We start from the raw sequence: 26,861 nt of genomic DNA on the forward strand, positions 1-26,861 counted from the left end.
TACAACCAACTACAAGTTGTAGGCCCTCACCCCGATTTTCCACTAGAATGGGAAAGAGGAAATATAAATTGTTGTACTTTGCATAGATATCCAGCTTATGATGATGATGTTAACAAACAACCATCATAAATTCATAATAAATATCATAATTATTGGCTGGCCTTATGTACATATAATACTCTTTTTGTATTCAAATATAATAGAAAACACTCTCCTGATGTTTTGCAGACTCATTTGATACGTTTTGTAACTGTGTTTTGCATAAAATCTTATGATTTTTAAGTATTTTTTTAAGTTGCCAAGTTCTTGCTGAGTCTCAGTCAAATTTAGGTCTGCCAAGCTTTTGTGGAACCCAAGTTTGCAAACTTTGTTCCAATGAGTATGCCATAGAACCTCAATGTGATTAAAGTGCCAATATAATAGGACCTGTGTTATTAGAAACACAATCAGACATCTCTGGTGCAATTTTATAGAACAAATAGCACCTGCAACATGAACAGCATTTAAAGGCCTCCTATGGCATCTTTGTTCAGGCATAATGGCAGCTTTAATGAAATGCTTGCAGTTCTTTATCAGTTCCAGCCTGTTGCAGAGTTGCTTCTGCCAGCTAAAAAGCATCTCTCGGCCTAAAGTACACAAACTTGCCTGAACAAATATAGCAGATTTAGGACCTATTTAGCACTTTCTTGAACTGGAAGCACAACTGACACCAATCACTTCATATCAAGCTAGTCATTATTTTTATAGATCTCATACTTTATGTTACCATGGATTTCTTCTAAATATAAGCTCATGTTAAGAGTGAATGGAGTTCATAACCACAAACAATTTATTGCCATGTTTGTCCAACAAATGAAAGTAAGGCACAGGGATTAGTTAATCAGAGTTAGGTCATACTCATTGAGGCCACTTTGACCTTTTTTTCCCAATTTTTGATGGGACACCTTATGACAAATGCAGAGATACTAGAAATGAAGTTTCCTGCTGTTGGCAGAGGTTTCCAATGCCAGAGATGGCCTCCAAGATGCCACCCAGTTTAAATATGTAACATACACACTAGTTAGTGTCATTCTCATCTAATGATGTAAATGTTTATTCATTGAATTGGGCAATGCTGGCTTCTAACTATACACTATTAATACAAACATATGAAGCCAAAGAACAGATAAAACAGGAATGAAAAAGCACAGATATTGCACACAATTATGTTAAATAATAACATATGTTCTTTAAGTTTAAAGTACATCGCATAATTGATTACAATCAAAAGGCCAACCTCCATTCCCTTCCCTTCTCAGGCTTGATTCTAGTGCATGTGGCAACTGTATATGACCAAAAGCTATGCCAATTATGCTTCTCTGGAAATGATTACTCATTGCTATACTCTAACACATTAAATTAATGCTGACCCATAACTACCACATTACCGAGCATCGTACTTTTATACCATCCTCTTACAAATAAATTAATAATATATCATCTATGGAAAATATTAAATAAGTAACTTGTGGACCACATTCTGAGACTAAAATTCCTCCTGCCAAAAGCATTCATGATTGGAAATATTTGGCATTCTATAAAATAGTAATTGTACGATGCCATCAATCAAGCTAGATTGGCCGAATGCACTCCTTTGACAGATTCCTTTGTCAAAATATTTAAAAGGTGCCCATAACTAAATCCAATTTTCTATCATATCAACAATTCATAAATGGAACAATTCAGGTTCAATTACACGTGAAAGAATTTTCTCCCAAAATACACAGGAACATTCTTTACTAAAAAAATTATTTGAGATTGAACAGGCCCTTCAGAACCTGAACCTAGACAAATGTTCAGAACCAAAGGGTTTACAGTGACAAGGGGATTAAATATCTATTTGTTGTAGAATGCTAATTCAGGAACAGAAGACTCAAGAGATTGATATCTGACAAATCATAGAATTAAGTGATCTTCCATCTCTGTTATTCTGGCTAACACTATGCTTCAATTCCAATGCTCTCAAATGGCAGATTGCTTGTCTAGATCTTCAGAAAATGCCAGAATTAAGTTGGAAAATAAAAACACAAACCTCAGAAAAACCGAGAGCCTCCAAGAAGTTGAAGAAAAGCAAGATGATTATTCGGCATTAAGTAATGTATTAACAGCAGCAATACTGGCTTCATTGCAAAAGTTTGAGACCTTGATGAATCAGTTTAACAGAGGGATCTTGGAAGATATGTGAGACAGTTTTCATTATTTATATATATTGAACGTATAGTGAAGAAACTATGTCAACCTAATGGCTGAGTGTTCCACATACAAGAATCTGCAGTATTTAATCTACAATATTTTAGCCCACAATCGAAAAACAGAAACACAACTTTACAGTTAAATTTTTTTCTGGCACACAAATTTTTACTTTGAAAAACCTCCTGGGGAAGCAATGCTAGAGCTTTTTAAAATAACACAATAAAATAAATACCCAGTGTCCTAAAGAACAATTCACTATTCCTGAACCATAAAAGAGATGATGTGTAATAATACTAGGGAGACCTTCTAAGAGTGTGGCCAAAGCTCCTTCACTGCAATAGAGTGACCCATAACTCAAGCAGACACTGGGGTAATGGGATACATCTAATATTTTTCTAAACTGTCAAAAGGGATGTGGTGTAATAGTAATAATGGGGGAACTTGTGAGAGTCCCCAAATCTCCCTCGTTGCAATAAACTTATAAAAAACACCATTACTCTTGCGAACGCTGGTAAATGGGATACACATGAGCGTACCCATGCATACCGGTCTACCATAACTCTTGCAAACACTGGGGAATAGGACACATTTGGGCATGACCCGTGCGGACTGATCTTTAAATTCCAATCCAAGCTTACCAGCCTTCCTTCCATGGTTATCCTATTAAAAGTCAAAGAACCTAACTCATCCTTAAGCTTAAATCGTCCCCAAGCAAGCAAAATTCAGATTCTATGCACGCCCGCACTTCTCATTAAAAAGCCTGAACCCATCTATCCCAAACAACCTCAAGCCAGAAACCAGATATGATTCCTCAAGCGTACTGACTCAACTGTTCTAGCAACCTTATAAACCTAGACTTCTAAACCCAAATAACGAAAATATCCGATTCAGAAACAAAATCGAGTAACAGAAGGTAGGATTGACAAAATAATAACGTTATCAAGAAAGCCCCAAGTGCCCGTAATTCTAAAATCTATACGATAGTGGACCACAGACTGCTGGAAATAACTCTTAACACAGTTGAAAAACACCACATCCGCAATAACTGGGACACGGTGGTCTTTATCCTGCACCATTGCATAAGATTACGTCCAAGAATAACAGACGAAAACCGAACGCATCGAATTAAAGTTCCAAACCATGGGCCATAAGCGTACATTACAAAGCTAAACTCTACGCACGTCTCGAATTCGTTAATTGAGTGACCGCGCTATTCAATTGAAATGATTGAATACGTAGGTCGAAGACACACATAATAACAACGTCGAACGAAAACACCATAAATACTAACGTGAACGTCGAAGGTTCAAGACTCGTGGAGGCCATTTATTAACAAAGCTAATTTTTGCAAGTAGATCGTGACCTGCCAGTTTATTTTCACTAAGGAGTAAATTTCTGCAATTAGTCGCCATGAAATGCCGAAACTTATTAAGCTCAACTAACTAAGCGAATTCCGCCGTAAATTAACGATACCAGACAAGGCATGCACAAGAATTTGTGTCCTCTAAAAGATGTAGCCCAGCTGTTATTTTCCAAATCTGCCGGAACCTATAAAATGCGTAACGCGCCGAAATAAAAATCTGATAGATATTAACCCGTTTTCAGAGCCGTTTCTTCTCTTTCATACTGCATTCTTATAACTCAGAAACTCAAATCTTTAACATTTGCGCTTCCAACTTAGAGATTATCGAGACACTGTCAACACAAAGCCTCAGAAAGTAGCACCGCCGTCGCAAGTATGGAAGAAAACAAATAAACGATATTGCAAGCAGAATCGATCTCAAAATCTCTGAACTTATTTGAAATAACGCAAAATTTGACATGCATTTGAAAGTGACGTACCATTTGCGAGGTGGCAGCGTGCTTACCTGGTTAACATGATTTGGGGACCGCCATTGAAATTCTGAGATCGCGGGTTCGAACCCCTCCTGAACTAAACTTTAGCGTTTCTTCTTATTAACGTTGTGTCGTTCCTTTCTGTTCCTGCGCCACTCGAGGGTTTGATTAGCAGCTGTGACAAATCCGTGGAGAGTGATGTATGTATGTGCGTAGACAGACAACGGCCTCCTTGTTTCCTTGTTGCATTCATTAATACGAGGATGAGGAGGAGGAGAAGGCGAAAAGAGCGAAAGAAAATATAAAAGAGAGATATACGCTTTGCTTACCTGTTGTCTATGCTTTGCGCATCGTGGCTCGTCTAGTTGTTACAGCGCCCCCAAATGTCATTCCCACTTGGAGGGCTCTATCAAGGGGCATGGACCATGGGGGTTCCATGTAAAAGAATCTATATTTGGTATTTAATATTCATTATTTTAGTCAAAAGAACAAGAGTTCTATTACGAGTTACGATTGTTCAAACCTTCAGCAACTCTATCGTAGGATGTAGGGACAGGTGTATTATTCATGCAAGGATAGATTGCACGCATCAAACAATCGTCTAGGGGTTTCGTACCCCCAATAATTACTTTTGATTCCGGGGAAATACGCTGCTCTAATTTTGCGCTTTGTTTTTTAATTGAACCACGTTTGATTTCTTCAAGTGTGTTGATGAATCACAAAATAAGAGAACGCTACCATCGTCAAATTCCCTTGATCCGTTTCGTCTAGGAAAACGGGAAACATCACTGAATTTAGAGAATCCATGCTAACCATTGAGAGCATACCCTCACTTTTATTCTGATCCACTTAATTTTTTTTACTTAACAGGTCTTAGCGTTCAGTTTATAGGAAAAATGCCTTTTTACTTAACAGGTCTTAGCGTTCAATTTATAGGTCAATCTTAGGTTTACATTTTACCATTATGAATGAAATAAGATTTTATTTACGCTGACAAGGTTAAATGATTTATGAAGATTATTAATTGGATTAAACATGTATAGGAAAATTGTCTAGTTTTAGCTTATTTATTTTTTAAGTTTTTTCAAATTTGGTTTCAATTTTTGTGTATCTTCCGTTAAAGAATAAACAGTTCTTTTATTTCTACCATCTTGATGTTATTAAAAATACAAATCTTTTTTCTTCAATTTTCTTTACGTACCATTCATGTATCTATCACACATATTAATCTATAGGAGCTAGTCCTTAGTTGAACAATAAGAATTTTTTCTTTTCATTTGATTCTTATCTTTATATGTACTTTTCTCTTGCAATGTTCATAAATCGAATTGAATTCTTTGATATAATGATGTTCATATATATTCTTTCAATGTGATTCTTCATCTCTTGTATTTCTAAGCCCCTATTAATTTTCTTTTTTTTTCTTTCAATGTTGTTCATATATATGCTTGACCATAATGATTCTCTTAAAGGAAAGATCATGTCTTTGCAAAGATAATTTAATGGGTAACTCAAAGGCCTCGTTATGTATGGGAATAGCTCTATCCTTATTATAAGGAGAAACAATTTAAATTTGTTAGAGGATTAATGGATAAGATTTTGTATGTGATTCTTTCATATTAAAAATGTCTTTTATTTATAAAAAAAAAAAAAATCATGATCACTTGTTTAGAAATATAATTGTTACTTTATTGTCTTGTGACTTAAAACACTTCAAGTTAAGCATTTATGTTCGTGTGCTTACAAAACATACAAGATAATTAATTCATGATGAAACATACTTTGATTAAAGTTGTGAAAAACATATACATTAATCCAAAGCATCTAAATCATTATAACATTACAAAACATTCACATCCTAAACATTGTAGTGTTTGTTTTGTGTCTTTTCGATATTGTTTTGTCACTAAAGAGGTTTAATAAGTTATTAAGTTTTAAACCTTCCCTTCACACACTACAGACTCCCACTATACTTTTCAAAACCGCACTTATTTTCAACACATGTACAAGCATTTGAAAGTACAATTTTGTAAGTTACAAGTGATAGAGGAAAAGCTAAACCATGAAGAATAAAAACATGTCAAAAGGCATAAAATCAAGCCATGTGAAACATAAATGTTCTAAGAAAAACCAAAACATACATACAGATTAATCTAAAGCACAAAAAACTCTAGAATTTTTTACTATTTAAACATCATTTCAATATAAAATATAAATTATGTCATATCAATTATAATCGATTAAAAACACAATATCAACTTAACTAAAAAATTTAACATCTTTCATTCCATCATTTATATTTTAAATTTTAATTGATTTAAATATAATCATATAAATATTGTTTTATATATTTAACTTAATTAGATGTGTTTTATTTCACTATAAATTGCATATCCATTCGAAATCAAGTTATGATTTACTAAAATATTATCACTATTACATTTTCATAATAACAATAAAGTAGTGCATATCTAACTTTGGAAGTAATTGTGTCATGTTACATTTCCTTTAGATGTGTTAACGATGAAACATTATAATAAAAATAATTTCTTACTTATTGATAAAGAGATTCAATTATCTTAAGGGTTTGATCGAAGAATTCAACAATTCCTTGAATTTAAATTAGGCATTCTCATGGGACAAGGGAGAAAAGATGAGGTAATTAACCTAATGCAATGCAATATTACAACATCAACAATGTTATCATAATGTCAAAAGCAATGGAGAGAATGAAGATGTATATCATCTTCTTATTCAAGATAGTGTGATTATTAGTTATATATTAGAAGTGTGTTATTAAATTTCAATATTTTTTTACAATTAATTAATCAAATATTTGAATTTTATTATTATGAATGATTGATATTATATCAATAATACTATTGATATTTTTAACAATTAAAAAATGTAATTTTTTAAATTTTTATTATTTATTTTTTTCTTAATGAAAATTTTCACCATGTAATTTTTAATATGTTCAAATCAATTTACTTTTAAATATAACTAATCATATCAATTTATTTTTAAATTCTCATAAAATTTCATATTTGTTATGAACTTAAAGATAAATGACAATAAATGACAATCGTTTCATCCTTCACCCTTCATAAATATTGTCTCTCAAGTAGCTAGTGTATAATACTATATTTATTTCTTGCTCTCACAAGGAGAGGTCACCACTCCAATTATAGAGTGTGCTACTAGAACATTCAATTATAAATTAGCATCATGACTTGTTGCATAAATTATATAATGAAATATTCTTATAACTTATCTTGCTAATGTCTTGTCAACTCTCATCTAACCATATTTCTTTCGATAAGCCACTTTTTTGGTCGCGTGGATTATATTGTCAAGTGGTATTTGTGTCTAGGTTAGCTAGCAATTATAAGTAAAAGGATATTGGACATTTACAACTCTAATGACCATCATAAATGATTTATTTCCAAAGACAAAGCTCAAGGTGTTTAAAAGAAAAATATAAGGTTTACATGACCTACAAATTTAATGTTTCAAAAAAAGGTGATGAAAATGTTTATTAATGTTCATAAAACCACTTAATTTCTACGTTGCAACAAGCCAATTTTTTATAATGTGTAGAAAATCACCAGCAGGATGGAGGCTATGGAAAACAAGTTGCAGGACGTCTCCAAGTTTGCTTTGAACGTGATGCGTTGCTTGGTGACCACTCTGTGTCTCCTAAAGGAAAATTCTATCAAAGGCAAAAGCAAGGAAGACGAGGACTACAGGGCCCTTTTTAAATTCCTCACCAAGGAATGGGCTAGGAAGCTTCTCCCCAAGAGGAGCCATGGAAAAAAGAAATAGTTGGTTTTTATGTCTCAGAAGGCTGGTTTTTGTTCGGTCCTAGCTGCCTACGGGCTGATAGTTTTATTTCCTGTTTAGATATGAACTTATCCACTTGTTACCCTATGTGGCAAAGGTTTATTATGTTTATTATGACTTTTATATATCTGTTGAACTTAAGTAAAATGATCATTGTTTTTGACAGAGGTAAGTAAGAGGGCTATAATTTTGTTGATATTCAGTTGACAGTTGGCTTGCCATTGTTTCCTTGTTCTCTCTTGGGTCAGCCCCCTTGTTTTGGCTGCTACTAATATAAAAAACAAGCCAATTTATTGTGCTAATCGCATATCTCATATTCAGATGAATGGGCCTAAAGTGGAGAAGGAAGAGGATATTTGGGAGGAAGAAGTTTGTTTCTTTTCTAATCTGTTATCTTGAGAGGACTCTTTGGATGATTATAAGAAAAAGGAGTTTATTGAGGCTATCCCTAGATTGGCAAGTGAAGAATGTAATAGAAGTCGGGTTGACATTCCTTCTTTAGAAGAAATTAAAAATGTTGTGTTCTCCTTTGAAAGGAACAAAGCATCGGGACCTAATGGTTTTCCGATGTTCTTTTTCAGACCTTTTGGGAGATAGTAGCGGATGACGTGGGAAATGCAGTCAAAGAATTATTTGGATCTAGAAGCATCCTTAAGGAGTTGAACTCGACCTTTATTATACTTATTCCTTAAGTCCCTAGTGCAGATACTTTTGAGGCTTTTCGTCCTATCAATTTGTGCAACTCCATCTACAAAATCTTGTCTAAGGTTCTTACGTCCAAATTGCTAGTTGTGTTGCCTCGCTTTGAATTGTTGCCCAGCATAATGGCTTTAATCCCGATAGGCAAATCTTAGATTCCATTATTATTGTCCATGGGAATATTCACTCTTTAGAGAATTCTAATCGTCAAGGCTTTTTGCTTAAACTTGATTTATCCAAAGCTTATGATCGAGTTGACTAAAACTTCCTCATCTGGGTTTTGGCTTCTTTTGGTTTCAATAGCAAATTTCTTCATTTGGTCCAACAGCTTATTTCTTCCTCTAGATCAGCAGTGATTATTAATGGCTCCCCCTCCAATTTTTTTGAGGTTTCTAGGGGTCTTAGACGAGGAGATCCTTTATCTGCTATTCTCTTCACTTTTATGGTAGAAACTTTTGGGAGGTACATGCTCAAGATGGTGAATTCTAGTTGTTTGAAAGGTCTCATACCCTCTTTCGATGTGCTTATTTGCTCTCACCAGCAATTTGTGGATGATACTATTATTATGGGGAATTCTTCTGTTGGGGAAGCTCGATCTCTCAAAAGAATCTTGGTTGATTATGTTAGTGCCTCTGGCCAATGTATAAATTTTAGTAAAACATCTCTTTATTTTATTAATACTCCTAAGATCAGGCAAATAAGGTGCTAGATTCTTTTTGGTTATCTTTAATCGATAACTTTCATAAAATACTGGCTAGGTGGAAGGGAGCTCTTCTCAGCCAAGCTGGCAAAATTCAACTCCTGAAGGCTACCCTCCAAAATCTCTTGGTTTATGCTCTTAGTCTATTCAAAATTCCAGCTAAATTTGTTGAGTCCATTGAGAAAATTCAGAAGAAGTTTCTTTGGTGTGGAGTGGAAGAGAGAAAGAGATTGCATCTTGTGGCTTGGGAATCTATTTGTAAACCCAAAAAATGTGGAGCTCTTGGGTTGAGAAATCTTATAGATTTTAATAAAGCCCTTTTGGCTAAACAAATCTAGAGAATATTTAATTCAAAAGGATAGTGGAATGCTATTTGGAAAAGTAAGTATCTACATCATATTGATTCTCTGCAGAGGTTACTTGAATCTCAAGAAATTCCGATGGGATCTACTCTTTAGAATAATGTTGCCAGAGTTAAGAACATAATAGGCTTTGGAGTTTTCTGGAAATTGGGATCGGGAAGAAGGGTCAATTTTTGGGAGGATGGTTGGATTGGCTATGAACCACTATGCAACAATCCAATCTTAAGAAAGTTTATGGTGGAATGCAAAGCCAAATTTAATATTTGAGTGCTGGACTATTTTGTTGAAGATAAGTGGGTGAACTTTATGGATATTAGCCCTGATCTGCTTCCTCTTCAAATCTCTTTGAATTCCTGATTTCTTAATTTGGAAGAGAGTGATCAATTGGTCTGGAGAAATTCATCTTCGGGTGATTTCTCTATTGCCTCGGCTATTGCTCTTTAGTATGCATCCCTTCCTCCCCCTTGGGCTAGTGTGTGGTCCAATGTTCTCATCCAGAAGATCAATATCTTTTTTGTATCATGCTCCAAAACGAAATCTTAACTCTTGATAATCTATGTAAAAGAAGTTTTTTCTTACCTTACAGGTGTTTCTTGTGCCAGGGGGATGTCGAGTCTACTTCTCATTTGTTTTTGCATTGTGCCATTGCTCATGAGGTGTGGGGTTTTATTCTTCAGAATTGAAATATGGTCTGGGTCGCTCCATTTTCTGTGGTGGACTTTCTTAAACAATGGATAGCTCCCTCATCGAACCAAGCCTTGCATCTTTTGTGTCCCTTACCTTTCCTCATTTGGTATGGGGATTATGGAAAGAACGAAATAACAAAGTTTTCAGGAATGTTACTTTTCCTCCAGATGTTGTTTCCATTAAAATCTTTAGGGCCATTAAGGAAAAGATTCATTAAGTCAGAGCAAATTATTAGGACAAAGGCTAAGCAAATTTGCTCTCCATATGATTCATGGGTTTCTCTAAATTAGAAAATAAATGTGAATATCTCCATTGCTTTCAGACCAGTTAAATCAACTAGGGTTAATGTGCATTGGAATCTTCCTCCTTTTAGTTGGGTGAAAGTTAATTTTGATGGGGCGGCTAAAGGAAATCTAGGGTCAGTTGGGTGTGGAGGAGTGATCGAAGATGATAACAGAAGGCTTCTTTCAGCGTTGGCACTCCCCTTGGGATGTCAGACTATCCACCTGGCTGAAGTTGATGCGGCCTTCCAGGTTTTGAGAATGGCTAAATGCATTAATGCTAAATTTGTTTGACTGGAGGGTGATTCTAGCAATATAATTCAATGTTTAAAAGAACACCAAAAACCTTCTTGGACCATTGAAAAATGGATTAATAAATCCTTGGACATCCTAAGGACCTTTCAAAAAGTGTATATTACCCATGTCTACTGTGAAGCAAATGGGTTTGCAAATTACTATGCTAATGAGGGAATTCGGGGTAATAATGAAATGATATGGCACCTTTAAGGTTGTGATTCAAACTACAGTTCAAAAGTTATGATCAAAACAACAAACAACTATCTATCGACCACCAAAATTAGTTGAGTGCTTTTATTTCTATTGTTTCCAAATATAAAAGAACTTTACAAGAGATGATTAGTTATAAATACTCACAAGAGAGGATCTTATTTTAAATATTAATCTACCATTACAACTTAATAATGTACTATTTTTCTCATTCCAATGATGTTTCATAAATTGTGATCAAAATATTGATGCAAAATTAAAGAGACAATCATATTGAAAAAATATATAATTCCATGGATTATGAAGATAACCTTGAGTTAGTTAATTATATTATATTATATTATACTTTGTGGCATGTTCTAGAGGAGAAGCTAGAATGTCAAGAGTAGTGCATGTAGTTGATGCAACAACAAAACAGGGTGATGAAACAAAGGAGTATGATGACATGGAAAAGGCAACCAATAGTGGATGACCCTATAAAAAAGGGGCTTTTTCCAAGTTTAGCACGAAAAACATGGAAAATCTTCAATGCTACTTAGGAGATTATTAATTCCTTCAAAATATAGAAATGATGATAAAGCTATTTCTCAACCCTTAATCAATCACAATAGTAAAGGGCATTTTATCTATAAGAATTCCTTTGATCCCTAGCGTAGTTGTGAGGACTTTTGTCTTGCTCATTTGATCCCATCTCTCTCTAGTGCTTCAAAAGGGTTGATTAACAAGTATTGTAAAGTAGAGAGTAACAAATGTAAATTTGTAGTAAAATAAAGTTTTTAGTGGAGAACAAATTAATTTTATGGTCTCTCCTTCATGAAAAGATTGTTTCTTCCTAAGTGGTATACCTATATTTTTTGATGAGGGGCTAAGTTATCCTTCCCATTAGAATGCTTTGATAAAATTACTAAAACAAATGGCCCTCTTTCACTTTTGTGTTGCTACTAAGGGAATCAACCTCCCCATTTCAAGATTTTTGAATGGATGGAGGAGACCTAGAGGTACATCTCTTGTACTCAAATCACCCTTCTTTTAAATGGTTTTTTTATATCAAGATTGAAGCTATATCTAAGAGAGAGTTAACATACAATAAAAATCTATCATTTTGAGGAAGATTTTGGGAACCTTTTTAAACCGAAATTTGGAACCTCTTAAGGATTCTTATATGGAGTTATTTCTACAATTTGTGACTAGTTATGAAAAATGATCAAATGCTTAAAATGTTGGCTAGTTCACCAAGTGAATTCTAAGGATTTTTTCATCAATGACGGTTTTCATAAGGTTTGTCAACATCTATTTATATGTGGACCCTTCAAAACCAATAATCTATTCTAAGGTTCAAATGTGATCTTCGAGCGCCTTAATTTTAGATGCTTTAGCTATAAGAAGGTTGATCATATAGCTACTATATGCCCTTCTTCCTCCCTTCAAAAAAGGTGCATAATCTTCATTATCTGAAATGGCTTCCAAAGAAAGCTTCTCCCCATATGAGCATTTTATTTAGAGAAATAATGGGCATCTCTTGCATGTTATGTTTGGAAGAAGAAAGGAATCTTTCGAGGATACTAAGGATGCTTCTTCAAAATCTATTGTGGCATGAGTTTCTTCGTATCCTTTGTATAAGGAAAAGAATGTGATTTTAGAAATGCATATTACAAATCAGGTAACAAAGGAAGCAACTTTAGATATGGCTATAGCATTGCTAAGGAAGTATAGTCAAATTCTAAGTAGTCAATACATGATGTGGGTGATTTTTTATTTTATAACCCTTCACCTAAGTAGAATCTATTGGCTTATCTAAGTGTGGTTTGTATCCTATGGCCTGCATTTTTTTCCTCTAGCAAAGAAGAGGGAGAAAATAGTTTGGAAAGAAGTAGTGGCATTGATCAACAATGGAATGTAGTGGTTTATGGAGGTTTTCCCTTCATGGAAGGTTGGGAATTTGGCCTTTACCCTTGCTAATCAAGATCCTTTTGTTACCTTGAAGCTCTTCCTTTCTTTATGCTCTATTATTATGCCATATTCAACTTTCTAGATGTTTTCTTCTTTAATCTTTAGGATAGTTTGTTTCAAGTTTGATATTTTTAAGAAAGGATGATTATTTTAGGTGTTATTAGAACATTAGGTGGTGGAAATTGTTGAACATTGTATTATCATTGATGTCAAATATGCAATTGGTGTGGTTATTGATGTCAAAGTATCTGGAAGGCTACTAGAAGTTTAACTACTTCTCACATGACATACAGATCATCTAATGGATTTAGTCATGCAATTGTACACAAATTATCATTATGTTTCCCTCTACTTCTAGTATTCGAAATATATAGTACTTATTGTAATTACTGGCATATCATGTTAGAGTGTTAGTGATCCAAATGAATAGAGTCAGTCACGGTACGTTGGATACATCTTTTGTAGTATGCCACTAAAATCATCTTAGTCTTGTTGGACAATTATTGTTCGAAAGTATCTATGGTATGTTTATGAGGTCTCTCTCTCTCAAAACATGTGTATGCACTAGCAACTTATTTTGTACCAAATTCTATTGTAGTGATGTTTTGAGGATTGCGGTTTGGAAGATAAGTAAGGCCATACGTGAAGATAAATCTATTCAATTTTCAAACATGGGGTTCAAGAAGGAAAGTTGAGGTTCACATTATCCTCACTTTGACCTTTTCTTAGTTTTTTCTAGTGTTCTAGATGTATGCACCAAAATTATTACACTATACACCAACTAACATGGAGTTCAAGAAGGAAAGTTAAGGTTGACATTATCCTCACTTTGACCTTTTCTTAGTTTTTTCTAGTGTTCCAGATGTATGCACCAAAATTATTACACTATACACCAGCTAGATGAAGCATGGAGATATTCATTGTGGTCAGTAGAGTGTGTGTTTGATAATGCATATCATGTCCTCACTCCTAGAGTAACATGTGGACTTTAGGATCTAGCCAACTACATGTTTGATTGGGATACTTGCATATGGGCGACTTGCATATATTATTAAATGCATTCCAAGCTGACATGAAATGGTAATTATCATTGGGATGCATATATATTGTTGATCAGATTCATTCCAATGTGTATGAGTTAGTGATTGAGGATGCAAGAGGAAAAGTAAAATGTTGTGTAAACTATCTATTCAATGTGCAAACTCTATTGAAGATCTCATGCACAATGTGAAGGTGTTGTGAAGTTGATTAGAGCAAGAAAATGTTGAGGGTTCAATCTTAAAGGTCCACATAACATATCTTTTGTATAACTTGATGTATTTGAAATTGGTGTCTCTTATATGTTGGTGCATGCAAATGTAATTAGGGATTGGTTGCTATAGGTTTGTGCCTACTAAATATTGTAAGTTGTTTGATATCTTTTTGTGAAGTTGGATTTGGGTAGTAGATCCAAGCAATTGTTATCATTGTGGTTTTTCCCTTCCAAGTTTCCACGTAAATTTGGTGTTCTTTGTGTTCATGTGTATGTGAATCTTGCTTGGTTATTTATGTGATACATGGAGAAGTTATTAATGATAATTAATGTTGAATTAAATTGAAAACTGGTATATATTGATTTACCACCCCTTCTCAGTATATCTATGTGCTTAACAAAAATACCTCCTTCTATGTGATGGTTCTTCTAGTTTTCATTTTATGTTTATTTCTCAGCTTATGTTGGCAAGATGGGTGTCTTTTGTTGGTTTTATCTAGTTGTAAGAATGCTTATCATTTAATTCATGGTCAAGGGCCCCAATTGATTCATCTGTAATTTATCAAAAAAACTATTATACTATTTTGAAATATTAAATTGTAAGATAACCTAAAATAATACAAATGTATTAAGACTAACATCATTTGGTATCAATATTGGTTACATGAAGTCTAAATACAAGAGCACATTTAAAAAACCATATATAAGATAAATCAAATAAAATCTGCTTGCATGATTTATAGGAGGGATCTTATAAGATAAATATAATGTATTCAACAATGTGCATGACTAAAATGGTGAAAAGTGCATATCTAACATTTTGATCCTTCATTTTCTATCACTTTGTGTCTAGGCATCTTGAGTAATTGTTTTAGCACATGGTTTTGACTAATTGGAATCCCACTTTGACCCAAATTCTTAATTGGCTATCAAAAATAGAATTAAATTCATCCTTGGACATTTATTAGCTCTTAGATTACATATTCCTCTCCCAAGTTCAAATCTACGCCCATGAATTTGAACGATTTCATTCCACACCTAGATGGATTTGCTCCCTAAGTTTCAAATTATAATTTGACCATAAGGCCAAACCAACCCTTTTAACAACATTATTGTTGGTCCAATATCGATACACAAAAAATTACAGTCAACTCTTGCACCAAAACATTCAAATTGTATTTCTAAATCAAGTATGAAAGGGAAATTAACGCTACCTCATTTCATCATTTATGATCTATCTGTATCTATTTGCAATCACTCGTTGCCAGTCTAAATCTCACAAAGATATCCTTATCTACTTGAGTTGCTATCAAAATCACTCATTTCTTTGTTATAGCTTCATGTTATCACTACATATATTCTAATTGCATCTTCTCTTTTCAACCAATTATGAAACCCTAATTTTGTATCAATTCATTGAATTGCCCTTTTGTATTTTGTTCCAAGTTTTGAGTTAATATTAGTTAGGATAATGCCTGAAGCATTCAATGCATGGTGTCTTCCTTATTTTTATCAAAATTCATTGGTTTAAAACCAAAGGCTCGTCAAAAGAAGAAGATCCTCATCAAGCAAGCTCCCAAAAGTGCTTGTCAACATTGAGTTAGTCATTTATTGTAGGTATTAAAAAGTTATAATCTACCAAGTGAAATACACAAACACAAGTTGAATATATGCTCCAAGTTTAGATCCAAAGCATAGGCAAATTTTGTGGAACAAAATCAACAATAGTTTACAAAGCATTTTAGATATTTCAAGTTATACTCATCTTAATCTACTTATATATCACAATGTTTTATATTTCCAACTCCAAAATACACATCTATTATTGTCACTTATTTCTATCAATATATTGTATAAAATACACATTTCACATTCCAACTCCTTAAATTATTTATTACATTTATTTATCCTAATTAATCTATAAGAATGTTTAATCTGTTACAATTACCAATCTTTAAATAAGATATAATATGCTACTCGCATGTTGATGCAAAAACGTTTGTCAATAAAAACTAGAATCATTTAATTTGATGTGTTTTTGACACTCAAATGCATAAAAATTAACACAAAAATAAAAATATTATTATTTTTTAATTTTATATTATTTTATCTTCACTTCCATCTCTCAACTTTTACTCAGTCTAATTTTAACTGATCAATCAATTCTGTATATCTCCATCATGTAATCAGTTAACTTTGTAATTATCTCAATCAATTCATCTCATCGAATCTTCTCATCAGATCTCCAACATTGATCAATATCAAATAATATATAAAATAGTAGTATAATAATATATTAGAAATAATATTATTAATTATTAGGAATCGAAAGTTCCCTTATGTAAAATCTTTTTTTTTTTTTCAATGATAAAGATAAGAAAGAATATGAAATTAAAATATAATGATATGATAATATAATAATAATGTAGTCTTAATAGATTTTTTAGCTTTGATCAATAGTTTAATAGAAATTAAGTAGAGTAATGAACAAATATGATATCTTCCACATACTATACCTATATTCCTTTAAAAATAGATATACTAATTTAATATTATACCAAATAAAAATATACAAATTAATAATAAAATATTATATATTAACATCTACTTTGTGAATCCCTAAGACAATTTAAACAAACATATCCTTATAATAAAACGCAAATAGTCCACAAATGCCTCGAAAAGGTCGTTGGTAAAACCTAAAACTTTTAACAATCATTAATTAAACCATTGACTATCCACAAGTGTGAAACAATAAATATGAAACAACACAAGCTTTGCAATGGCACTCTGTCTCAAAGCGAGAGTTTATAACTCAAAAGCATCTACCAAACTTTACGTTTTTAGAAAACGATGCAATGAAAAATGCATGCAAACAACATGGTAAAACAGATCAAACCGATGCATTGAATGTGAACAAACTTCGAACGCTCAAACAAAAGGACGAAAATAAAATTTCATAATAAAAAAGGGAGCCTAATGAATGCGACATGCTATTTTCCTCACAAAAATAAAGCAAAATGAAGAGAAAATTTTCAAAATAGCTTGCTTTTCTTATGACTTTAGTTCTAAAGAAAATAATTAACTTGGTTTTATAAAAGGGTGGCATGTCTATCAAAAGATTATATGTATCTGACTATTTACTATTTTGCATTTTAATAAATAATCTAATAAACCATTCAATTTTCTATTAATATTTTTTCTAAATGATAAGTGGATGTGGGTTTTCAATAAATTTTAAAAGAATATTATAATTTATATTGATATATTTTGTTTATGGTTGGATGCATTTAGGTGGCCCAAAAAAAATCCTTATGGTCAGCTATGTTTATTTCTCATCTTGTTGGCTACCCTCAAAGAACTTTTATGTTCATCTAACTCAACATATAAGAAGATTTATGTAGGCTAAGGGGGGAATGAGAGGGGTTTGCAAACACTTAATGGATGTGTTGTATTCAGCCAAAAGACAAAAGGGGCCTTAGAGCTATAGACCCCTTCTACCAAGGGGTGTGTTTAACAACATCATGGGTAGTTAATGTTTTAAATTAAGTGGTGTCATGGAAAACCTTAGTTTTAAACCATTAGAATTTTGTGAATTAGAATGAAAGATACTTTTACCACCATTCTTCAAAACTCATGGCTTGGACCCCTTCAATGGCATATGGAAGGAATGACAAATTTTCTTGCAAGAATTGACTTGGTCTAATTAAACTTTAAGCCAAAGGTCCTAGCTTTGTCACCTCCTTCATCTAGTGGAATAGGCTAATCTAATAGGAGAACAAAACTCTTAGTATTAATCACAAACTTAAAGGAAATCACCTCTATAAAAAAAGGCATTTAAATGTTTCATGATATGTGGAATCTTTCTAATTTCTAATGGAAAGCATGATAACAACTAAAACACCAATTCCTTCTTAGTTATTGTGATAAGAAATTATTGATAAGACATTCAACTAGTTCCTTGTTCTTTTATCGTCTTGTTTTTCCATTATGTCATAGCAGCGTTACTAAGGAATAGATATACGTTAACAATTGCAATATCAAATTATTTCCCCTCAAAACCACTTACACACTTCTCCTTCCATCTATTTCCCTTGTTTGTCATCTTAACTCCAAATAGATGAACAAGTTTTCAAAGTCCCCTTGGAATAAATTATATCAATATTATTGTTGGTCCAATATCAATACACAATAATACTCATTACTTGGAACCTACTTCAAATTAAATTGTTAGTCGGTGCTCATTTGAAATTCATCTACTCTCTACCAACCTACCCATTGTAATTCACCTAAAGGCTAGTAATCATGTCTTTTGATTTTGTCCACATGCTCACAAGCTTTAGCAATATCTCATGCTTTTGGTGTCTACTCTTGCCCCATAAGTGCTCTAAAAAATCCACAATTTTAGGCTTATTGGCATCCCATAAAGTTAACTATGATGATACTTGCTACAACATTTTTGGGAGTAAAAATAAAGTTACATATTAATAATGATTTAAGTACAAGATTCATAAATCTTTTCAGGTGACCATAGAAATAGAATCTACAGTAGTACACAATAGAAATAGAATCTACACAAGATCCTTATAAAACAAACTACCAAGAAACTTAACAAAGAAATAGATCATCAAAACCCTTGTTGATTCTGTGAAGAAAACGAGGCCAGTTGAAACTTTTGAAGATGGGGAAATCCCCCTAGTTATCAGCCTATGTTTATCCCCCAATCCTTCTACCTCCCCCTCAATGGGTAAGGATGACACTCACCATACCCCCCTTCCCAATGGTGAAGCCAGCCCCAAGTACTGCCAAAACCTCCAAAAAACCTGTGATGAGAAGTCTACTCCGAGGAGACTAAAACAACTAATTTTCACATCTCCACCTCAGTCTCCTAGCAATTTTGTGACCTTGTAGGAGTTGTCCAGATCGATCTTGTTGACTTTTGATGTGAAGGCTTCCCCCCCCTGTATTTCTTCTGTGGATAATGAGGAATGACTGACACAGAAGAAAAAAACCAGGACAAAGAAGGCGGATGTGGGCACTGACAACAAAGTCAAAAGACCGACTGACAGAGTGTTGAGGCAGAAAGCTATGGCGAGGGCTATTGAAGGGGGCAACAAATGACCCTGGATGGAAATAACAAAATTAAGAAATGAAGTTCCTCTCCTGGAACATAAGGGGACTCAACAGCCCCCAAAAGCAATTTCCTATAAAGCAATATATCTTAGATATGAAGATTGATATCTGTATACTGCAAGAAGTCAAAATGTCTTACCAAACTTTTGCAATGACTGTTAACAAAATTTGGTCGGGTGTTGCGTTTCTATATGTTGAGGCTTTGGGGGCTGGTGGAATTGCTACCCTTTGGAACCCCTACAAGCTTCAAGGTGCTATACATGTGCTCTCACAGAACTATTTGGTGGTGACCTTCAAACTTGGTGAGCATTGTTGGCACGTGTTCAATATATATGCCCCCAATTCTAGGATGGGAAGGCACCTAGTTTGGGAAGAAATTGATGATTGCATCCTTGAGGACCAGAATACTCACTACATGTTGGTTGGGGACTTCAACAACCCTCTCTACCTTTCTAAGAAATGTGACGGTCTTATGGATTATTCTGATAGTATGGGGGATCTGGCCAATCTCATAAATGTTACTAGTCTCTTTGATTTAGATCTTCAGGGTATCCCCTTCACCTGGTCTGATAATAGGAAAGGGAACCACCTCATCCAGGTCAGGCTGGACAAATTTTTAGTCTCTACTAAATGGGATATTGGTCACAACTCGTCTCTAATGACCCTCCCAAGGACTGCCTCTGATCATAGCCCTCTCCTCCTCCACTGGGCTGACAAACCCCCCTTGGGACCTCCTCCTTTTCGATATGAGATTATGTGCGCCTCCCACCCAAATTTTAGAGAACTGGTTAGGAGGTGGTGAGCCTCCCCAGTTCAAGGGAGGACTATGTTCATAATATCTGAGAAGTTGAACCTCATCCGTCAGGAAGGGAAAGGCTAGAATAAAGCAACTTTTGGAGACATATTCAAGAAGAAGAAGGATATGTGCTCCAGACTGGAGCAAATTTGAAGCATTATGGCTACTGATGATCCTCCCCACTCCCTCCTTCATGAAGAAGAGGACTGCAGAAAGAAATGGAAGGACAATCTAACTAAGGAGAAGATATTTTGGAAGCAAAGATCTAGAATCCAATGGTTGGAGGAGGGAGACGGGAATTATGCCTTCTTCCACCGCTCAACTAGTATTCACAAAAGGAGAAACACAATCAAAAGTCTAAGGGATAACAATGGACAGGAGATCATGACCGAGCCCAAATTGGTCAAACGGCTACTGACTTCTTCATTTGTATTATACTGAGAATGGGAGAAGAAGTGATGCACTTCAAGACAGTCTTTTGAGTAAACTACCTACAACCATTGGTGAAGAGGATAATAGCCAGCTCCTATCACCTATTTCTATGGAGGAGGTTTGTGTTGTCGTCTTTGCTATGGACGCCTACAAGATCCCAGGTCCGGATGGTTTCCCCCTGCCTTTTTCCAGGAATTCTGGGACATTGTCATCTTTGATGTCACTAGAGATGTGAAGGACTTCTTCAAGACTGGTAAATTGCTGAAAAAGTTGAACAACATCTACATTGTTCTTGTTCCCAAGTCTTAGGACCCTAAATGCATGATGGATTTTCGGCCTATCGGTCTCTGCAATACTATTTATAAGATCATCTCTAAGTTTATCAGCCCTTCTCAAAAAGGCTTTATCCCAGGTCGTCAAATCTTGGATGCGACCATTGCCACTCATGAAATTAATGATTCCATGGACAAAAGCAGAACCCCACGTATGGCTTTTAAACATGACATCTCAAAAGCCTATGATAAAGTCAATTGGTGTTTCATGTGTAAAACTCTCTCAAAACTTAGCTTTAATCCCAATATTGTTGATATGATTCGAGAGTGTGTGTCTACGGTTCAGTTTTATGTCTTGGTCAATGGGGTTCCTAGGGGCTCCTTCAAAGCTGAAAAAGGTATCAAGCAAGGGGACCCCCTTTCCCCCTATCTTTTTATTATGATTGTCGAGGTTTTGGATAGATTTTTTTTGAATCTAGTTGTCAATGGGAGAATACAAGGAATCAAAGTTGCTTCTGCTATCCCCCCCCTCTGTGCTTCAGCAAATCGTTGATGACACCTTCCTATTTGGTAAATCCTTTGTGATAGAAGCTAAACACTGGAAGAATCTGCTCACTGAATATGCCTCTGCTTCAGGTCAATGCATTAACTTTAATAAAAGTAACCTTTACTTTTTCAACACCCCCATTGACTTGCATACCCGAATTTTTACTATTCGTGGGTGCCAATCTGCTAATTTACGTGGGACTTACCTGGGTCTCCCTCTTACTGTCAAAGAGGTGAGTCCGACCTTCTGGAATACTATCCTTGAAAGAATACAGAAGAAACTTGCAGGTTGGAAGGGTAAATTCCTTAGTAGTGTGGGGAAGCTCCAGCTTCTTGCTGCCTCTCTCCAGGGTATCCCTTTTTATTTTCTCTCCCTATTCAAAAACTTAGGCTCTATGGGGGAGAATCTTGAGAAGATTCAAAGAACCTTCCTCTGGACTAGTATGGAAGAAAAGAAACGCCTCTCACTGGTTAATTGGGATGTTGTTTGCTTACCTAAGACTATGGGTGGCCTAGGTATCAGAAAGATAAATACCTTGAACAAAGCCTTAATTGCCAAAGTGGGTTGGAACTTGGCTAAAGGGGAGGTAGATTGGTGCAGCGTTATCAAGGCTAAGTACTTGGAAAGAGAACAATTATGTTTTAACTTGAATTCAATTGGCTTGCCTCTTGGATCTAAATTATGGAACAACATACTCAAGCTTAGACCTATAATCAGAGAGGGACTGAAGTGGCAACTTGGAAATGGAAGAAAGATTAGATTTTAGGAGGATACGTGGCTGGAAGATAAACCTTTGGCTGAAACTCACTTCTGCCAACTAATGAACATCCTAAAGGACCAATTTGGTTATTATGTTGCTGATTACATTGTGCCAAGAAGAGGAAAGTGGAAAAATATCTCTTTGATCTTCATTGATTAGCCAAACCTCTTGCCTAAAGCTTTGGACCTTCAAGCCCTCGTGCACATGGCAAGGATACCTCTGTCTCTCTATGAGGATAAATTCATCTGGAAAGGGACTCAGTCTGGGGATTTCTCGGTCAGGTCTGCTTACAGACAACTTTTGAGATTCAATGGGGATACAAAATGCTGGAAAAAAATTCGGAACCCGCAACTTATACCAAAGATTGATTTCTTTTGGTGGACTCTCATGCATGGAAAAGCGTTGACTCGGGATAACTTAAGGAGAAGGGATTTCAAATTCCCTAACAGGCGTATCCTCTGTAAATTTGAGGAGGAATCTATCAACCATATTTTTTTCACTACCCCTTCATTAGACACTTGTGAACCATTATCCTTGAAAATTGTGGCCTCCAATGGGTTTTCCAAGGTGACATCCACCAGTTTGTGGATGGATGGTCATCACCTTCTCACCACCCCCTGGTTATACAGTTGTGGAAATAGATTCCCCCTCATATATGTTGGAGTGTTTGGAAAGAAAGAAATAATAGAATCTTCAGAGATGTTGAAAGTTCCCCGGATAATGTTTTTAATAGCTGCTTCAAGATGATCATGGACAATATCTCGGTGACTTGATGGAAAACCCCCTCCAATCCCCCTAACCCAGCTAACTGGAGGATTGTTGAACAATGGAAAATCCCCCCAAAGTTTAAATTATTCAGCAACACTAAAAAGATCAACAGGAAAATGACCAAATGGGAAGCCCCAAGTCCCTCATGGCACAAATTAAACTTTGATGGGGCGGTCCACAATAATTGGCAAGCTGGAGGTGGTGTTATAAGAGACCATCAGGGAAAAATCATCATTGCCTACACTGGAAGCTTGAGGAACCATATTGTCAACCAAGCTGAGGGAATGTCCCTTTTATGGGGAATGAAGTTCGCCATTGCTATAGGTATTAGACAACTTGAAATTGAAGGTGATTCTAAAATAATTATGGAGGTTGTCGATGGAAGAAGCGCAGTGGGATCGAAAGTGGAAGTAGTATTGAGGGATGTTAGAATGCTCTTATCTAACCTTGATAGTTTCACTATCTGCCATATTTACATAGAAGGAAATGTGGTTGTTGATTCCATGGTTGCTTTCGGCATGCTACAAGATGGCTTATGATGTTGGAGGAATGTTCATTCGCTGCCAATGGCTACCAAGGAGATCCTTGAGAGGGAAATTTTAAGTGCTAATAATGTTTAATCTCCTTCTACTTTGCCTCTTAGCCATCTATAATCTGGTGATGATTATAAATTTTCAGATTTTGAACTTGAAGTTAGAGCCCAACAATTGTTGGATGGATATCCCACGTGGTAACATATGGCCTAGTCATTATTCCCAAAATTACCCAAGGTGGTTGGATAATGATTTTATTTCCTTGCAGAGTACCAGTATCGAGAAAGGTAGTATTTTTTTAATCATCCAGACGAATGACATTGGTGTTGATGAAGGCAACAACCTGTCTTGCCTAATCAATATTGGGCGGATTGAAGGTTCACATGAGTGGAATAGATCTCAGGCTTGGTGGGTTTTTTTAAACATGACTTGCAATAATTACGGCGAATATTGCACTGCCTCATGATGGAGTTTGGTGGGTCTGTTTCGGGACTCTTCATTTTCTCTTGAGTGGCTCTACAATTCTAATTCCTTGGTTCTCGCTACTAGTGTTAAGCTGGAGGAAGTGGATATGGGGGGTGACAGACTAAGACTTGAGCTGGATAAGATAGATGAATTCAAAGCCAAGCTGACGTTATGGTTTGTGTGCACGAAAGGAGGGATTGATAAATTCATGGAGAATATGAAGGGCAATGATGAGAGATTGTCTAAACAGTTTGTGGCTTCCTGGGTTGATAGAAGGGTCATTGTGGGTGGCATTTCGTTTGAAGTGAATGAGGAGGTTATAGCACAGGCGACAGGCCTTTCTATGGAGGGCCGAAAATGGAAAAAGCAGAGCCGTATCTCGAACACCACTAGTCTAAATCAACTCTTCCACGATGGTGAGAATCCTGTGAAGTGGACCAGTGGGTTCAATCGTGAGGAGCTTCCGTCGTCATGGGACGAGGTGTGCTACATCATCATGAAATATTTTACCCTTGAAGGGTGGTATGGGGGTTTTCTACTACTACCATCTCCCATTTCTCAATCATCTTAGAGATAGGGATCTTATTTCTATTTCATTCTTTTTACTACATTCTTTGGCTGCTAATGTCAAAGATGTTGCTGAAGCGAAGAAAAAAAGTAAGGATTATACTATTCTCCATCAACGTCTCATTCTTCACATGTATAATTTCCACCCGGCTCTTTGCCCTCCCCGCACGATCTCTGTTCAAAATGTGCCTAAAAGTCAGTCCCCGCCCTTGGCCATTGCTAATCCTGAAAAAAAAAACCCTACTCTTATGCTTGAACCTGGCCCCTCCAATGCCTACCCTCTGCAAGCCTCTACTCTCAACAAGAAAAACAAAAAAATGTGTCTCCCACTCGGAGGACTCTAAACCCTTTGAACCCAAGAAGGTGAAGATTCAGCAAATTGACTCTGATGTGGAGATCACTGATGAAGCTAACACCCCTCGTCGCTCTGTGAGATTGTCGTCCAAACCCCCTGAAAAAGATAAATCCCAAAAGGACCCCTCATCATCCCATGACACGGGTGATTCTGAGAATGCGGGAGATGATACCAACCCCCCTAGCAAAGCGGCCCCGTCCCAATCCACCTCGTCCCCCCTACCTGAAAGCTCTACCCATGTCTTTGAAAGCCCTAACAACTCTGTGAACTCGACTGTTGATCCCAATTCTCGGGCCAATTCTCCATCCCCTACCCTTAGGATTGAGAAAATGGTTATTGTGGAGGAAGCTAGCAGTATCAAGGAGGAAATGGACGACAAGATGCTGGAAATGGAAAAGAAAGTGGACACCCTAAATGAGAAAATGCAGGAAATTGTCAGCAGAGCAAAGATCACTGAAAAAAGGCTCCGGGAGGTCACCAGGTTTGCGTTGAAGGTCATGCACAACTCTGCAACCATCCTTTGTCTCTTGCAGGAGAACACCCATAAAGGAAAACAGAATGAGGAAGAGGACTACAAAGACATCTTTAAATTTCTTACCAAAGAACGGGCTAGGATGCTCCTGCCCAAGCTCAGTCATGGCAAAAACAAATAAGGATGCTTGTTGCATGGTGGTTTTTTTATTTTTTGAATGGCCTTTGTGGCCTTAGTTTTTTTAGTTATGATCATAGGTATAATCTCTGCTGGTTCATCTCTAACTTGGTTATCTTTAGCCCTACGTGGCATATCTTATTGTTTATTATGAATCTGATAAACTTTGTTAATATGGCTAGTATGTTTAAGGTTTTTGATAGAGGAAAGTTTCAGGTTGTTGTGTCTATGCTATAATTTTGCTGACAGTTGTTCTTCTGCTGTTATCGTGCCTATATTTGGGTCAACCCCCTAGTTTTGGATGCTTTCAATATAAAATACAAAGCAATAGATCCAACCAATGCTTCTCACCCTCAATCTTGATTAGCCAATCTCTAGCCCTCCAATCCTCACAAAGAATTCTATGAAGCAATTATATGAACAATCATGGTCCAAATCTCCTCAGTTCTTCACATGCCAAGCAGTCACCTCCTTCAAGGTCCACTTATCTAAGCAATCAACGTTCTATTACATTCCCTAAGAACATGAACACAGGATATAACTTCAAAATTTGCGGCTAACAAAGGATTTGTTTACCCACCAAGGCAATACCTATTATCGCATTATTAATAGATTCATTTGGAGATTATATTGTAATATTTCTCTTGCAATATAATTTTTTTTTTATAGATTATAGGACAAATGCTTAATGCTAATTTGTTGCTCCAAATTACTATTTTTTCAATAATTCTCAAGGAAGAGCTAAAGGTGAACAAGAAAATGGAGCATCAAATTCATGACCTTCAGCATTACCTCAAACCTTAGAAGGCTTGCATGAAGACTTGAGCTCAAAGATCACCCAACTTGCCAAGGAAATTAATCTACTTCCATTTATCTCCCATCAATGAATTTAGCAATTCTCTTTTTCTATACTAGCGATGCCTTCAATTTTAAATCTTATGAATGACTAAATACCTCTTGCGTTGTAGATAATCACTATTCTTGGTTGAATGTATATTGGACAGTAGTTGATGGTCTATTTGTGAGATGGCAATGCATCTTTGGGCTACATAGTGGAATCATTGATGGTTTATTGTACTCCATTATTCTTTAGCAACTGTGTGCCTATCCTCAACTAATTGTTGTCATCTTTGACTATTAATGAGTTTTCTATAATCTCTTGTTATGCTTAAAACAATACCAAAAAAGTAAAATAAATAATTTAATGTGAAATATAAATAAGGAAGCTCCTAATA

General features: G+C 35.4%; 2 protein-coding genes across 7 annotated transcripts in view; one reads left to right on the plus strand and one right to left on the minus strand.

Moving 5' to 3' along the window:
* Positions 1-26,861, minus strand: part of LOC131069173 (E3 ubiquitin protein ligase DRIP2) — a 147,933-nt gene that overhangs the window by 100,986 nt on the left and 20,086 nt on the right. Inside the window, exons 1-2 of one of the 6 annotated variants that reach the window (XM_058004535.2) lie at positions 4,398-4,765; positions 4,101-4,307 (exon numbers count right to left, since the gene is read on the minus strand). The exons of 2 other annotated variants lie outside the window; for them this stretch is intronic. The gene's annotated coding sequence lies outside the window, so the exon portion shown is untranslated. Of the gene's footprint in view, positions 1-4,100; positions 4,766-26,861 lie in introns of those variants that run through there. 3 more of the 6 variants (XM_058004532.2, XM_058004530.2, XM_058004531.1) reach the window with 3 other exon arrangements.
* On the plus strand, positions 23,174-23,596 carry LOC131069162 (uncharacterized). The gene has a single exon (XM_058004516.1). It carries the CDS (start codon positions 23,174-23,176, stop codon positions 23,594-23,596), a length of 423 nt encoding a protein of 140 aa, XP_057860499.1.

The sequence above is a fragment of the Cryptomeria japonica genome, chromosome 5 (genome assembly GCF_030272615.1).
Source record: "Cryptomeria japonica chromosome 5, Sugi_1.0, whole genome shotgun sequence".
Classification (NCBI taxonomy): domain Eukaryota; kingdom Viridiplantae; phylum Streptophyta; class Pinopsida; order Cupressales; family Cupressaceae; genus Cryptomeria; species Cryptomeria japonica.

Coding starts and splice junctions, on each gene's coding strand:
- LOC131069162 (XM_058004516.1), top strand. CDS start 23,174: ATGACCAAATGGGAAGCCCCAAGTCCCTCATGGCACAAATTAAACTTT.